The sequence below is a fragment of the Bubalus bubalis genome, chromosome 10 (assembly GCF_019923935.1).
Source record: "Bubalus bubalis isolate 160015118507 breed Murrah chromosome 10, NDDB_SH_1, whole genome shotgun sequence".
Classification (NCBI taxonomy): domain Eukaryota; kingdom Metazoa; phylum Chordata; class Mammalia; order Artiodactyla; family Bovidae; genus Bubalus; species Bubalus bubalis.
In genome coordinates, this window is record NC_059166.1 from 95,932,901 (window position 1) to 95,949,533 (window position 16,633).

The 16,633-nt window shown below is 37.3% G+C and overlaps 1 protein-coding gene across 3 annotated transcripts in view; it reads right to left on the bottom strand.

Annotated features, from left to right (window-relative positions):
- Nucleotides 1-16,633, bottom strand: part of ADGRB3 (adhesion G protein-coupled receptor B3) — an 884,190-nt gene that overhangs the window by 48,004 nt on the left and 819,553 nt on the right. For 2 of the 3 annotated variants that reach the window (XM_044924546.2, XM_006078270.4), the window contains exons 22-26: nucleotides 15,342-15,411; nucleotides 12,445-12,511; nucleotides 9,850-9,935; nucleotides 2,434-2,532; nucleotides 1,947-2,118 (exon numbers count right to left, since the gene is read on the bottom strand). In XM_044924546.2, the coding sequence (XP_044780481.2) occupies nucleotides 1,947-2,118; nucleotides 2,434-2,532; nucleotides 9,850-9,935; nucleotides 12,445-12,511; nucleotides 15,342-15,411 (494 nt within the window). The remainder of the gene's footprint in view (nucleotides 1-1,946; nucleotides 2,119-2,433; nucleotides 2,533-9,849; nucleotides 9,936-12,444; nucleotides 12,512-15,341; nucleotides 15,412-16,633) is intronic. The other variant, XM_006078271.4, reaches the window with a different exon arrangement.

The window sequence follows — 16,633 nt, forward strand, 5'->3', positions numbered from 1 at the left end:
GAAAGTTCAGTCGTGTCCAACTCTTTATGACCCCATGGACTGTAGACTACCAGGCTTCTCTGTCCATGGAATTTTCCAGGCAAGAATACTGGAATTCCCTTCTCCAGGAGATCTTCCCAACCCAGGGATTGAGCCCGGGTCTCCCGCATTGTAGGCAGACGCTTTACCGTCTGAGCCACCAGGGAAATCCAAACTGTACTAGGGATTATAAAACAACAATGTATTGGGCTGGAGGACAGTTTCTCCTTCTGAAAACCTGACTAATCCTGAAATCTTAGAATGTATTATGGGAGTGGGTCTGCCAGGATCTTTCTATTGTTAAATTCTAATCTTGTTATCCTAAAATGTAAATTGTGGGAGTGGGTCTGGTAAAATTTTCACAAACTTGAGACATTCTTTTGATTCATTGTAATAACAAATTAAAAGGTATATAACTCTATTGCTAACACTAGCAAGGAGGTACTCTTTCTGCCCCCTTCTGATGCCTATGTCAGAAGCTTTCTCTATCTCCTTTATACTTTAATAAAACTTTATTACACAAAAGCTCTGAGTGATCAAGCCTTGTCTCTGGCCCCGGATTGAATTCTTCTCCTCTGGAGGCCAAGAATCCCGGCATCTTTTCATGGTTCAGCAACAACCTTTCAATAGTTATGGTCGGAGAAGAACATTTTTATGCAACTTTGGCCTATGAAAAATTCAACACTTAAAAGGTTTTTAATGCTGATATTTCAGGTAGTAATTTGTGATGTCCTGGCAACGGTGAGCTAGAGCAGATCTTTTAAATGATGAAATTCCCTTTCCCCTTGCAATGTGAAGTTATTCTTCTGTTTTCCTTGTTTTTCATCATACAATGTTCTTGGAATACACTTGTGGGTTTATGGCTGACATCTGTATTATACTAAAGGAACTCAGAAACGTTCTCCTCATCTGGTAAATGAGGTTAAAAACTTTGCTTACCTTCACACATCACTGAAGAAGCTATGGGATGTGTACTCAGATGCACATGCGTCATTCTGCATTATGCACATCATAATAAAGTTCTCATGCAAGCTAGATAATACAAAATGACAGTGGATACCACCTTCTCAAAATTACTAGCATGGCACTGTGTCACTGTGGGTTTTAGTCACCACCATCCCCAAAGTAAATGCTAAAATGACTCAGAAACCTTGTAAACACTGTCAGTGCTTGCAAGCACTCAGAATAATTTTTGCACCAGTTGGAAAACAATATTTTATCCCTAAACAATTTAAGTGTGAACTCCATCACTCATCTGGATAGATTTGGTGCATGTCAGTCTCAGTTCATGAAGGATGACTTCCTTCTGTCAGTGCTATCAGCAAACCTCACCAGAACCTGGAAAAATGCTGTGATTATAGACCTACAGTCCTTGGGGACTGTCCATCATGCTCCACTGTGGCCATTTTTTGGGGGTGTGTGTGTGTGTGTGTTTTCTAAGCATCAAATCCATATCAAAATCATCCTTTTTGAGTAACCTTAACCACACCTTAGTACAGAGACAAAAGAATTGCTCATTCATCTTCAACATTTTCTACCTAAAACAAAATTAGTTAAGTATGAGGAATGGGGTTACACCGTGTGTAGAAGCACAAGTTAGGGAACAGCTTTAAGAAACAGCATCATATTATCTTTTACAGATAGGCCGCCCATCCTCTTATCTATACTTGTGATTGCATCATAGCCTCTCTTGGCACCTCTGCTGGTGTTTTCCCTTGCTTCATCCCATTTGTTTTAATCTGTCAGAGTCCAAGGAGTCCCCTTTGCCTTAACCTTTTCCTTTAGCATTGACTCTCTAACAATTGTCTTTAGAGGATACCAGCTTTAATCTCAAGATCCAGTTATTAAAAGAAAAGATCCTATTTATTAACATGGAAAATACTCTTCTAAGTATCATTCTTCATTCCTGTAAGAATGATCTTTCTCACCTCTCTTCGAAGAATGCAGTGGACCATGACTATCACAAAGCCTTGTAATGAATCAAACACAGCAAAAAGTATCTGAAACAGGATGGAGCGTTTGTCTGTCATGGCCAGAACTGCAGACATCCACGTCAGAGCCAGAAGGGGCAACACCACACAGGAGCTCCAGAGAGATGCCCTGTTGGAAGAGAAGGGACGTTATGTAGCTGCACGTATGCCTCAGGCCATAACCTAATCCCCCTTCAACAAAGCATTCTTGTATGTGGCACCAATATATTAACTTGGAAGCCACAAAGCAGATAAGATTCCACAGTTTTACTTATTTTTTGATAAGCAATCCCACAATAGTTATAAAAAACAGTTGCAAATAACAAACATTTAAGTATGATCTTAGTTCTAATATTAGTGAATATGATTTATTTTCCATCATAGCATTTTCTCACATGCATGGTAAAAGATTTGTAACAAGAAGATGTAAATGATTGGGACTAACATGGCGTTACTGGCGGTGGTGGCTGATAAAGCTGTTGTTGAAACTACTCCACACTTGGCACATTTGAGCGTCAAACCGCTATGAGGCTCACTCATCTGACTGCAAACAAACAGAACACCCACAAAAAGAACAAAATATTGAATTGTCACCAAAAAAAAAGTTGCTGCTATAAGTTAGCTTTTAAATATGATTTCATGCAGAAAAGCATATCTATCAAAGAGGAATTCTCTCGTTCGTGTTTAAAGATGCATTTACACTACACAGTATTTTTGTAACATTTACCTCTTAATAATATGGGCCTTTGTTACATGCAAAGCATATTTCGATCATTTATACCATAAATGGCCCGTGTATCTACAGGTCAAAGTTGCCCAATACACTGAGTTAAACATAAGCATGTATTTGTGTGGACATACAGTGAAAACCCTTTATTCAGAACCTTGATAATCAAACAGGTAAGGATTCCTAGTTTCAAAGATTTTCATTGTCATTTACAGGAGGAACATAGTATCAACTAAAACCTTCTGAAATACACACAGGTATCTCAGAACTCCAACATAAGGAGATACATATTATAAGCTTTTAGTCCTGTGAGGAAGATGTAGCCTTTAACCCAACATATTTACATTTTGAAATTTCATTTAGCATCGATGTACTGCCTATATTTTAGGATGATCTGAATATAGAGATTGATAAATTTGACTAAGTATTAGTTGCCAATAAATAGAGTGGTAGTTTAGCTTTAATAAGACACATTTAATATAGTCACTAAGTTCAAAACGTTCTTTCTGAACATTTTGTCACAGACATAAACCTAATAGTTTTTAAATGGTATATTCAAGTCTAGAGGATTCTGCAGGCAAATTCAGATTCAATCTACTCTCTCATAGAAGCAAATCATATGATGTAGAAAAACTTGACATATATTTCTTTAGAAAAGAGTATTTTGTAAACAAATGGTTTAACAGAACCTTACCCTCTTAGGAGAAACCAAAATGGAATTATTTGACTCAAACTTCAAAACACCTTGAAATAATTTTCTGTGGTCTCTCATCCATTACCAGGTGATGTTTATGTGTAAAATACAGGCTTTCCCTATTTTGACATTTTAGGAATCAGTGAACTAAAATGTATTGGAATGGGTGAATTTAATTCAGATGACCATTTTATCTACTACTGTGGGCAAGAATCCCTTAGAAGAAATGGAATGGCCCTCACAATCAACCAAAGAGTCCGAAATTCTGTACTTGGGTGCAATCTCAAAAATGACAGAATAATCTCTGTTCATTTCCAAGGCAAACCATTCAATATCACAGTAATCCAAGTCTATGCCCTGACCAGCAATGCCAAAGAAGCTGAAGTTGAATGGTCCTATGAAGACCTACAAGACCTTCTAAACCAAACAGCAAAAGAAGATGTCCTTTTCATCATAGGGGACTGGAACACAAAAGTAGGAAGTCAACAGATACCTGGAGTAACAGGCAAATTTGACCTTGGAGTACAGAATGAAGCAGGGCAAAAGCTAACAGAGTTTTGCCAAGAGAACACACTGGTCATAGCAAACACCCTCTTCCAATAACACAAGAGAGGACTCTAAACATGGACATCACTGGATGGTCAATACTGAAATCAGACTTATTATATTCTCTGCAGCCGAAGATGGAGAAGCTCCATACAGTCAGCAAAAATAAGACTTGGAGCTGACTGTGGCTCAGATCATGAACTCCTTATTGCCAAATTCAGACTTCAATTGAAGAAAGTAGGGAAAACCACTAAACCATTCAGGTATGATCTAAATCAAATCCCTTATGATTATACAGTGGAAGTGACAAATAGAATCAAGGGACTGATATGATAGACAGAGTGCCTGAAGAATGATGGACAGAGGAAATCATGACATTGTATAGGAGGCAGTGATCTAGACCATCCCCAGGAAAAAGAAATGCAAAAAGGCACAATGGTTGTCTGAGGAGGCCTTACAAATAGTTGAGAAAAGAAGAGAAGTGAAAGGCAAAGGAGAAAAGGAAAGATATACCCATTTAATGCAGAGTTCCAAAAAATAGCAGGAGAGATAAGAAAGCCTTTCTAAGTGATCAATACAAAGAAGTAGAGGAAAACAATAGAATGGGAAAGACTAGAGATTTCTTCAAGAAAATTAGAGATACCAAGGGAACATTTCATGCAAAGATGGGCAGAATAAAGGAGAGAAATGGTATGGACCTAACAGAAGCAGAAGATATTAAGAAGAGGTGGCAAGAAAACGCAGAAGATTTTCATGACCCAGATAACTATGGTGGTATGATTACTCACCTAGAGCCAGACATCCTGGAGGGCGGTCAAGTTGGCCTTAGGAAGCATCACTATGAACACAGCTAGTGGAGGTGATGGAATGCCAGTTGAGCTATATCAAATCCTAAAAGGTGATGCTGTGAAAGTGCTGCACTCAGTATGCCAGCAAATTTGGAAAACTCAGCAGTGGCCACAGGACTGAAAAAGGTCAGTTTTCATTCCAATTCCAAAGAAAGGCAATGCCAAAGAATGTTCAAACTACCACACAATTGCACTCATCTCACAAGCTACCAAAGTAATGCTCAAAATTCTCCCTGTGAGGTTTCAATAGTATGTGAACCAAGAACTTACAGATATTCAAGCTGGATTCAGAAAAGGCAGAGGAACCAGAGATCAAATTGCCAACATCTGTTGTATCATAAAAAAGTGAGAGAGTTCCAGAAGAACATCTACTTCTACTTTATTGACTATGCCAAAGCCTTTGACTATGTGGATCACAGCACACTGTGGAAAATTCTTCAAGAGATGGGAATACCAGACCACCTGACATGCCTCCTGAGGAATCTGTATGCAGGTCAAGAAGCAACAATTAGAACTGGACATGGAACTATGGACTAGTTCCAAGTTGGGGAAGGGGTATGTCAAGGCTGTATATTGTCACCCAGATTATTTAACTTATATGCAGAGTACATCATGAGAAACCCTGGACTGAATGAAGCACAAGCTGGAATCAAGATTGCCGGGAGAAATATCAACAACCTCAGATATGCAGATGACACCAAAATTATGGCTGAAAGAGAAGAACTAAAGAGCCTCTTGATGAAAGTTAAATGGGAGAGTGAAAATGTTAGCTTAAAACTCACATTCAGAAAATTGAGATCATGGCATCGGGTCCCATCACTTCATGGCAAATATATGGGGAAACAGTGGAAACAGTGACAGACTTTATTTTTTTGGGCTCCAAAATCACTGCAGATGGTGACTGCTGCCATGAAATTAAAAGACACTTGCTCCTTGGAAGAAAAGTTAAGACCAACCTAGACAGCATATTTGGAGAAGGCAATGGCACCCTACTCTAGCACTCTTGCCTGGAAAATCCCATGGACAGAGGAGCCTGGTGGGCTGCAATCCATGGGGTCGTTAAGAGTTGTACATGACTGAGTGACTTCACTTTCACTTTTCACTTTCATGCATTGGAGAAGGAAATAGCATCCCACTCCAGTGTTCTTGCCTGGAGAATCCCAAGGACGGAGGAGCCTGATGGGCTGCTGTCTATGGGGTCTCACAGAGTCGGACACGACTGAAGCGACTTAGCAGCAGCAGCAGACAGTATATTAAAAACAGAGACATTACTTTGCCAACAAAGGTCCATCTAGTCAAAGTTTTTGTTTTTTCAGTAGTCATGTATGGATATGAGAGTTGCACTATAAAGAAAGCTGAGCGCCAAAGAATTGATGCTTTTGAACTGTGGTGTTGGAGAAGACTCTTGAGAGTCCCTTGGACTGCAAGGAGAGCAACCAGTCCATCCTAAAGGAAATCAGTCCTGAATATTCATTAGAAGGACTGATGTAGAAGCTGAAAGTCTAATATGTTGGCCACCTGATGTGAAGAACTGACTCATTTGAAAAGACCGTGATGCTGGGAAAGATTGAAGACAGGAGGAGAAGGGGACGACAGAGGATGAGATGGTTGGATGGCATCACTGACTCAATGGACATGAGTTTGAGTAAATTCCAGAAGTTGGTGATGGACAGGGAGGCCTGGTATGCTGCAGTCCATGGGATCACAAAGAGTTGGACTGAACTGAATTGATCAGGTTTTCCCAGTGGTTTTTTAAAAAACTAATATTGTGGTGGACCATATTTAAACTAAAAATGGTAGAACAGAGAAAGTGACAAGGGCCTCATAATTTAGAATGTCTGGTTTCTTTTAAAGAGGTGCCTTCATTGGTGAATTGAACTTTGATAAGATGATAAATCTGAAGTTTATTAAGTAAGCAGATTAATCAGTAGACCCCATGAGAAAGATCAAAACTCTGAGTTAGATGTGTGGGTAGAGAATATGATTCTAAACTATTCACTTTACTGATTCAACTTAGGGCAAAGGTACTAGCCACAAGTATCCAGACTTTTCCAAATAATAACTAATAACAATCTACGCAGTTTGGCTCATGAATGTTTCAGTGGCCAGTGTGTTTGCATATGCTCCCAGAAGAATGCCTATACCAATATTCTTCACATTATATACTTCATAATAGTAGATAAGAAAGTTTCATTGCAGGAAAAAAGAAGAAAATGAAATATCTTATTTGAGATGTTCTAAAAAGACACGTCATTTTATCTTATTTTCACTCTTTTCCAAATTTCACTTTATACACGATATGTTGATATTTGCAATAAATTCCCCCTTGGTAACTAACTATACTTTATGTATTAGAAAACGTTATTCTAGTTTGGGTATTACAAAACTTGTCAAATTATTGTATTATTGTTTTAATATGCATTCACCCATTCTTTTATTAATCTTTATTGAGCATAAACTATTTGCTTGTCAGTTTCTAATAACTGATGATGAAAAGAAGAAAGGAGATTAAGAAGTAGGTAAAATGGGAGGAGGAATATGTTGATATAATAGAATATGTTGGTACTATATTTGATTCCAAATTATAATGTTTCAAAGGAAACACTGGTGTGTATATATATATATATGTATATATACATATGCGTATATATTCTAATAACCTGAAATGGTCTATATTTACAATTAGAGTATCAATTAAATTAATCAGTTAGCTTCTTTACTAATGTTTCTTTAGATAATTCGGATTATCTGTTCTTCACTGAAGTCTGTGTTATTGGTCTCACTGCTTCTCTGGGAACTAAAAATTAGCTGCAAATGTTCAGATATGAAAAATTCATTCAGTCACACATTGGAATAGAGAGCAAATTTCAATCTTTAAGCTAAAATAGCATTTTCTATTATAAAAAAATTAAGAATCATTAATTTATTAATAGTCTTTTTCTGCTGTGGACAGCCAACATTCTGCTGCTTTAAATTGTATTAACTTTATTTGTATTTCTCCAGTAGTGGCCTTTGAACAAGGAAAAAAAAAACTGTTTTTCCCAGTAAAACAGATGCAACTTCTATGACATTTTTAGAAACAGGTATTTTAAAATTAATAATATGTAGACTGAAATGGATAATTTCTATATTCATAAGGATAATGTCATTTCTCCTAAACCTATGTTCTGCCTTACAAAGAGTTACATGAATCAAACTGCATATTACATATAAAACAATCAAATGAGAAAAACAATACTGACTGACTTTAATAAATCCTTAGCATTATGCTTATTCTGATAATCTCATCTCTTTTTCTGACCTCAGTGTCATGAATGGTGGAACCATGGGTGCTTGCTTGACAGAAGTTCAGGGTCCTTTGCAAACAAGCTGTCCAGCTTGGCTTCTTCATCTCACCCATCATAACAAGAGTCACCAATGCTGAGAGAGTGCTTGCTTGCTACTTGCTAGATACTCTAGTGAATGCTTGCTTGCTATTTGCTAGATACTCTAGTGAATGCTTTACACACTTTTTTTCCCCATATACTCTTATTGTGAGGCAAGAGTTATTACCCCATTTTATAGGTAAGAAGATTGAGCTGCAGAAAGATGAAATAACATGCCTAAAGACACACAAAGCTAAGAAATTGCAGAGCTAAATACTGAGCATGTTTTTCTCTTTTACCTCCAAGCTTTATCTTAACCACTAACCCACTCCACCCTCAATTTCAGCAAGTAATTATACAACTTTACACGACTAGTGGCAGAAATGAGTTTCTATATCCAGTACCCAGTATGAACAATTTATTCTAACATGATTAACCTAGGCAGAAATAACTGAAGTAGCTGTTGCTCCAATTCTAACCATACATCAGACTATCGATTAATAGTGTGAAAGTTTCAAATTTAAATGGCATAGGAAGCTCAGTGTCTATCCAAGCTCAAGTCTGCCTGTTTAAAGTTGCTTTAAGAGACTTATCTGAAGTGAAAGAGGTCTCCAGATGGGAAGTGATTCCCCCTCAGAAAGGAACCACCAATTATGTGTTTATTACATCATTGCAGTTCTAATGTTTGATTTGAATGATATCCAACTTCACACTGAAAGCCATTAAACCTCATCTTTTAATAGGGGAAAAATGCCCAGCCTATCTTGTCTATTACTACATAGATTATAAACACACAAATGACTTAAAATTCCCACCAGCCAGTGATAAAATACTATGACCATTAAGGATACCATAGATGATTAAAGAAATGAGAACATCTGGGGTAAGCTTTGAATGGGAGTACAGTTAAACAGAAAGGAGAAAGCTATAAACATTTTATAAGAAAAGATACAAAGGGAAATTCAAAGACATTACTATTTCATTCAAGGTTTTACAAATTTATGAGTTAATGATATAACTTTAAAAAGCTGCTATCAACCTGCCTATGAAATGTTATTAAGTCATTAGATATGGTGATATTATAATAACAGTAAAATTAAAGGAGATACTTTGCAAAATTTTATAAGTGGTTAAAATGTGCAAGTGAAAATTATGAGTAACTTTCTAGCAAGTTATAGTGAAAACATCATAAAAATGAATGTATGATAAGAATAGTGTTTCCTGATTATTTTGAGTGAAGAATTTTTCTGATATATACAATGAACAAATAAAATGCAATATTTTTGCCCTACTAAGGTTTGCTTGTCCTTATTCTGTCGTGCCCCATACTGAAATTAGGTTCAATCTACCCTCCTGTCCTTTGTGACTAAAACTAGGAGGTCTTTGAAACTCTCACCCAAGAACAATTATTTCAAGTCTAGCCTTAATATTTAATCTTATCTTACAAACAGGCAATACACACAAACAAATCCAGATTTTCTTAATGGACTTTTTAATTATTTTCAGATTTTGCTGACACCTCTTAAGAATAGCCCATTGGAAGCTCGAATGGCATAGTCCACCATACACACCAGTTTTTCAAGAACAAAATCCAAGGCCCAGTCAAATGCAGGCGGTGATCTGGGACTGGTGTGTGGGACGTGCTGTAAAGACCCTTCAAAATCCACCAATTGCAGCTTACCCGGCTCTGTGTTTGAGCTTTTTATCTAGGATCCCATCTCTTGAAACAAGTTTATTAAATACCAAAATGCCAATCACCATGTTGACCTGTCAGACAGAAACAAAGGTTGAAGGGAATCAGGTCCCTGATTTTTCTCAAGAACCCACTTTTATCCATTCACAACCTTGGCAGAATTATGTACTCACAATGGTAGTGACAGGAAGCCCTTCTCAAATATTTCATAAGTGCATACAGGAAAATAGGGCAATTTACCAGTAGTGCTAGTGTCCATCTCTTAAAGGATTCTCGTGAGTTGGCTAGGTGGGTTACTTTAATGTTCTAAAGTACATTCAGCCCATTACTGTCCATGCTTTGCAGTTAACGCTGAGGAAATTAATATCGCACAGACTAACTTTTAAACTGCCATATTATGCCAATTTAGCATTCTTCTCTCTGACTCATCCTTGAGTAAAACAAATGGACTAATGAGCTTTACACTGTGTCTGGGTATCAGAAGGCTATGTCTTGCAACGTGCAGCCAGGGTGAGTCCTGCCAGACAGAGGTGCTAAGGTTTGTCATTGCCCGCCACTGGGAGAACAGAATGCCTCTATCCTTCGTGCTGTGCAACTGTTTTCTCCCATGAGACTGGGGGCATTTTAATGCACCTTGCTTTTCTGGACAAAGGGGAAAGCCTATTCAATTCACCAGCAACCTTTCAGATGGACACTTACACTAATTTTTATAATGTGCTCTATTGAACCAGTCTCAGCATCTCTAAGACTCTTCTATCCATTTAAAAGGTCTCTTGCATAACACAGCTGAGATGAAATCAGACATATTCATCTTTCTCAAGTCAAATTGTAAAATGCTGCAGAGAGAGCTGCGGTCTAGTTATAGCGGCTTTATTATAAGTGCGCTGGGTTCTCTAACCTACTGGCACTTCCTGATAAAGGAATCCAGTACAATGCTGAAACCAAGATAATCAAGGAAAAATATTTTCTCCTTTTTGCCTTCCTGTTCCTTACCCTCCACGGTCAAAAGAATCTTGGTGCGACACCCACTGCAAATGGTGAAGCCTGTACATTGCAACTAGGAGCTTGCGAAAAATCTGTTTTAAATGAAGCAGGATGACTGGTTGATAAAAAAGAAACTTCTACTCCTCCAATATACTTCGAGCAGATGGAATATAAAGCTAGAGTCTGCTCAATTACTGGTGTAAAGAAGATCCAAAGAAACTGTTAGGTAAAGACTTAGAAAGGGCTACTCTTCATAGCTTAACAAGATACCATTTGATCAAGCAAAAGACTGACTCATCTTCGTATATCTGTATTTGAACTAAAAAACTGTGTTCTGTGGATTCTATTAATCTACAGTTTAAACATGAGAGAATTCATCACCACTCCAAAGACCTTTTGTCTTTCAATTACACACATACTCATTGTTTCTTCACTTTAGGGTTATATGTATATTAATCTAGAAGCCTAGGGAAATAATTCAGTTGATTAAATAAAAATTCAATGCAGTGGATAGAACTATGTCTGATAGTTTTAGTTTTCCTATGTTCTTCTAACACTCATGCCTAGATTTTCTTGTAAATCACCAACAGTTTCTGCTCCCTTTTATAATGTAGAGGAGGAAGAACAAACTTTAAAGAAAGAAAACCACATAGAGCTATTAAGAAAGATATCTCCAGCTTCCAACTTATTGAATGATTCGTCCAAGAATCGAAAAGGTAACTTTTCAGTTAGAAATCTGATTGTACAGTGAAATGCATCTTTGTATTTAATTCAGATTGTTTCTTTTTTCTCTGACATTTTTCAAAGATTTATTACATAAGAAAGATCTGTAATCAATAAATTCAGAGACACAGAGGAAAGGCAAGTTTGTGGAAAATTTTCATGCTCCTATAAATAAACATGCAAAGGAATTATTTTGTGATTCAAAAAAGAAAAATTTGTAAAACTTCATGCATAAATATGGTAGGGGTTCTCAACTAGAGGGGGGTGATTTGTACCCTCAGTGAACATTGCAAAATCTCTGGAGACATTTTCTGATTATTACAACTTGAAGGGTACCATTGCTATTTAGCAGGTAGATGCCAGTGGTGCTGATAAATACACAGGACAGCCCCACAACAAAGAAATGTCCAGTTCAAAACATCTGCAGCAGTGAGGAGGAGAAACTTTGACACATGAACATACATTTTCTTGTTGATATTTGGTGTTAGCCCCAGACACCAAATTAAGAGATCTGAATAATTATGTAGATCATATTATAAAAGTATAAAGGTTTAATAGTGTAAAGGTGAAATAATAAAAAATGAGGAAATTCTATATGTTAACAAGGAAGAATTTACCAAAACTTACTCAAACTTCTTCACAAATGTGAAATTCCTGAAAGAGAAATCCCATACTCTCATGCTTAATATTCTTCAGGCTTCAAAATAAGAATATTTTAGTGTGATAAAGCGCTGGGTAGACATCAACATTAAAATTTAAGTAACGATTCATCAAACTTTAAAATTTCTGCACAATCAATACAAAACTGTCACTCTAATGGAAGCAAAGTAGACTTTCTTTGTTAAGAAAAACAATTAAGCTGATTTCGGTGTTTACCAGGACAACAGCGGCTGCAGGTCCCACAAAGGCGTAGAGCAGACCTCCTTCAAGAGACAGCCAGCAACTGGAAAGAACATCAGATAAAAACTAACACCAATTAGTGACACGTATTACATCACTAACGTGTGACACAAATAGTTTGGACTATGTGCTTAGTCTTGGAATTCTGGCATACTTCAAAGGTTCATAGTTTTTTTAAAAAATACATGGAAGATACTGAAAAAAGCTAAAATTAGCACACTTCGTGAGTAGCAAATACCACATACCTCTCACAGACAAGAAACTTTTGATTATGAGGTTTTACTGTCAGGCAGTTAAAACATTTTAGACAAATTACTGTTGCAGTGAGATTTTTACAGTGACTTTCAGTACAAATGTAACTATTAAGTTATGCAAAATGCTGCTTTATATCCATTATGGAATTTTTCAAGTATACTCTAAAGCAGGAACAGTGTGTTTTTAGAGACTTATATGTGCCATTTACCTGTTCTTCCTTGAGGCCATTGAGATAGTGGAAGATATTGGTTTAAAAGCCATCATTGCAGGGAACAGATAATCTACATTTTGTATGTTTTTTTTTTTTTTTCTTTCTTCCAATTTAACTTTTTCCCAGACTGCTAAAAAATCACTAAAGATAAGCTTTTGAATGAAAATAAGTATAGCTGTGTTTGTTTCAATTAATAGATTCCCCAAGAGTTGCAGGTTTCATGGACAAAGACAGTAACCATTTAGGTACAAATGCTCATTCTGTCTCAGCAAAGGACTGTCAAGAGGTCTTCCGGATGCAGAGTCATGTCTACCACTTCATGCACTTCTCCTTGACCTCTGACCCTTTCATATTAGTTCTCAGTCCCCTGAATCAGCATGCTACCTCCAAAATGAACAACAATCAACAATACCTGGGGCTTCCTTTATGGCTCAGTGGTAAAGAGTCCACCTGCCAACGCAGGAGACACAGGTTCGATCCCTGACCCAGGAAGATCGCACAGGCCACAGTGCCACCAAGCCTGTTGGCCACCACTATCAAGCCTGTCCTCAAGAGCCCGGGCGCTGCAACTAGTGACCCCACATGCTGAAACTACTGAAGCCATTGCTCCCTAGAGCCCATGTTACAGAACAAGAGAAGCCTCTCAGTGAGAAGCACCACAACTCGAGATGAGCTCCTGCTTACCACCACCAGAGAAAAGCCCGTGCAGCAACAAAGACCCAGCACAGACAAAATAAATAATCTTATTAAAAAGAACACTTAACAATACTCTTCTCTCCTCTTCTAAGAACTTTTTTATATTGGCTGTGGTGGTGGTTACATGATTCATGCATTTGATAACTCACAGGATTATATACATTTAATAGTGCATGCTACCATGTAAATCAGTGTGTGTGTGTGTGTGTGTGTGTGTGCTTTCAAAGTCTGCATCTAGTTATTGCTCCTTGGTCATAACAGCAATTGATAAAATTCTACTTTCCCACTTTGAGATCAACAATTTAATGTCTATTTTTAAAACAAAACACCTGGAGGAAAAGGCCTTAGGTATGATAGAACACTTCAGTTTGGCATCTCCAGGACTGCCACTGAACTTCTCCTGCAGTTTTGTGTAAATTCATCTTCAAATTGGTACTCTCCTGCTTGTACTGCATTCATTTTCAATCATACACTCTTTGAGAGCTGGAACTGTGCCATCTATAATCCTACTTCTTTCCATATCCCCACCACAGTGGCTTTCAAAAAGAGTCATGCTATTTTGAAAAATAACAGATTAAAGGCAACGGTGCTATAGGAAGACAGCTCTACAGCATACGCTAATCAGTTCATCCTGTAGGTTGTATGAGAAAAACAAGCGCTCTGATGATGTGAGTTCTTGCAATTCTTTGGAAGTTTCCTTGGGATGGCAGGTCCAGTGGTGTCTCTTGGCACACTTTCCACTTAGATGAACCCACCAAGGGCCTAATAAGCCCCAATTCCTATCTCAAACCTGAAGACAATTAAATAGGACACCTCCTTTTAAGACTTACACTTCTAACAAGATGCCATCCTTCTCCCCATTTCTCAGCTGTCTCCTCTACTTTAAAGAGCAGATGAAGCAAAATATGAGACTGCACTGCTTTACATTTGAAATATTAAATATAAACTTGACAAATTCTCCCACAGAATGTTCTTAGTTTTACAGGTCTGATTAGGGTAGGCTGGTACCACATCCCCCTTTTACTCCTTTCTAGTTTCTTCTGTAGCCCAGGCATTCTATAATGGGGGCTACTGATCCCCTGGCCTTTGAATTTGAATACATATCTCCCTAATACAGCAACAAAACTTGAAGTAACATGACAAAATATGGTTGCTGCCAGTATATATTATCTGTGAAATCAGAAGCTCAGATCAGAGTCCTATTTTAAAATGTAAACGTGTCAAGATTTATCCAGGTCTTTAAAAATGCATCTGAGATGGAACATGCAATGTAAATATAGAAATATTTTACAAATTATGATTCTACTTAACCATTAATACTGGAATGACCTATATGGGAATACAATCTAAAAAAAGAGTGGAAATGTATATATATATATAACTGATTCACTTGCTGTACAGCAGAAACTAACAGAACATTGTAAATCAGCTATATTCCAACAAAAATTAATTTCAAAGAAAGAAAGAAATTAAGACTCTGGTGTTCCAAAGAAATGGGAAATTAAAAGAATTCTGAACAGCCCTGCAGCATTTAATGCTGAACTTTTGTGCATTTAAGACACCTTACATCATTCCTCGTAATGTGACTTCAACCACCGTTAATGACTCAGTGACAGAGTACAAGTCATCAGCAGTGCCAGCCAAGACTAATGAAGCATATTTGACAGTTTACTTAATTATAAATAGGATTTATCACCGTGGACGGACTTACTAGTGATCAGTGCCATATCCTTTTGTCCTGGTGAAGCCTACGGATGTGGCCACCACTAACGCTGGTAAACCTGCAAGAAAAGCATTGCCACATTTCACATTTGGCTTCCGCCACTGTGCACACAGGCTCAAGCGAAGCCAGGACAGACCCGGAACACCAAAACTGGAGGAACTGCCTATGGATGGATCACTTCATAAAGTATTATAAAATTTTTTCCAAGTACAAAAATATGAGCGTGATAGCTGGGTTTTTAAGTCAGTGCATTTCTCTGATGTTGCTAGGTTACCACTGCATTTGACATGGATTTAAAAGAAACTCATAACAGAGATTTAGTATATCTTTTTAAGTTATTTTTTCCCTAGGGGTTTACATTCCTATAAAGGAATTTATAGTTATAAAATCAGAAAGGCAAAACAAAAACAAAAACAAAAAACAATGGATGTTCTGGGGTGATGGAATATCACAGAAGTGGAATGTACAGTTGACCTCATATTGATCCACATCAAGCTGTACTTATAATAAGACAGAAAAAATATATCTCCTCATTTAACTCTTTATGATTTACTTATACTAACAAGAATGTAGGAACAAGGTTAAAGGCCCTGAGATCTTTAGGCTTCCTACTCATCCTCTTTTCACAATCCTGAATGAAGGTCAGAGATTCATGCCAATTTTTCTTCATGAACCTCTAGGTAGGTAACACTCCATGCCTTAGTCCCTCTTGGCATTCAAGTGCCAGCATCCCTGCAGCAACTCTGACCCGGCATCTTTTCCTTTATGCTTCTACGAATCATGCTTACCTTGCTCAAGTTCAACAGAAACTCCCTGTGTTTGGTGAGTGGGATTCAGTCTGACCTAAGTTGCTAACTTTTTTTTTAAGTTCTAGAAGACCATGCTTTTTTTTCAGGAAGCCCATGCTTGTTTTTTTCCGATTGAAAAGTTCATCTTCTGATCATCTACCTGTGTCCCCTCCACTCATCATTTTCCCTCCTATCATTTTTCCTTATTCTGGCTATTTTCTTCTGGAAATTTTCACATGATACCATACCCCTTCACGAGGTTTAAATTATGGGAACTCCAAGGGACACAACATTTTTTTAAAACAATTACTGGTCTGTGTGTGTGCATATATATATATATATATGTAATATGTAATATATAAAGTATATATGTGTGTATGTATATTTATACATGTGCACACACACATATGTAAAATATCTCCTCTTCCCTTTTTCTTTTCTTCCTTCTTGTCCTTCTTCTTTTCAATATAGTTGACTTTTTTGATGGACTGG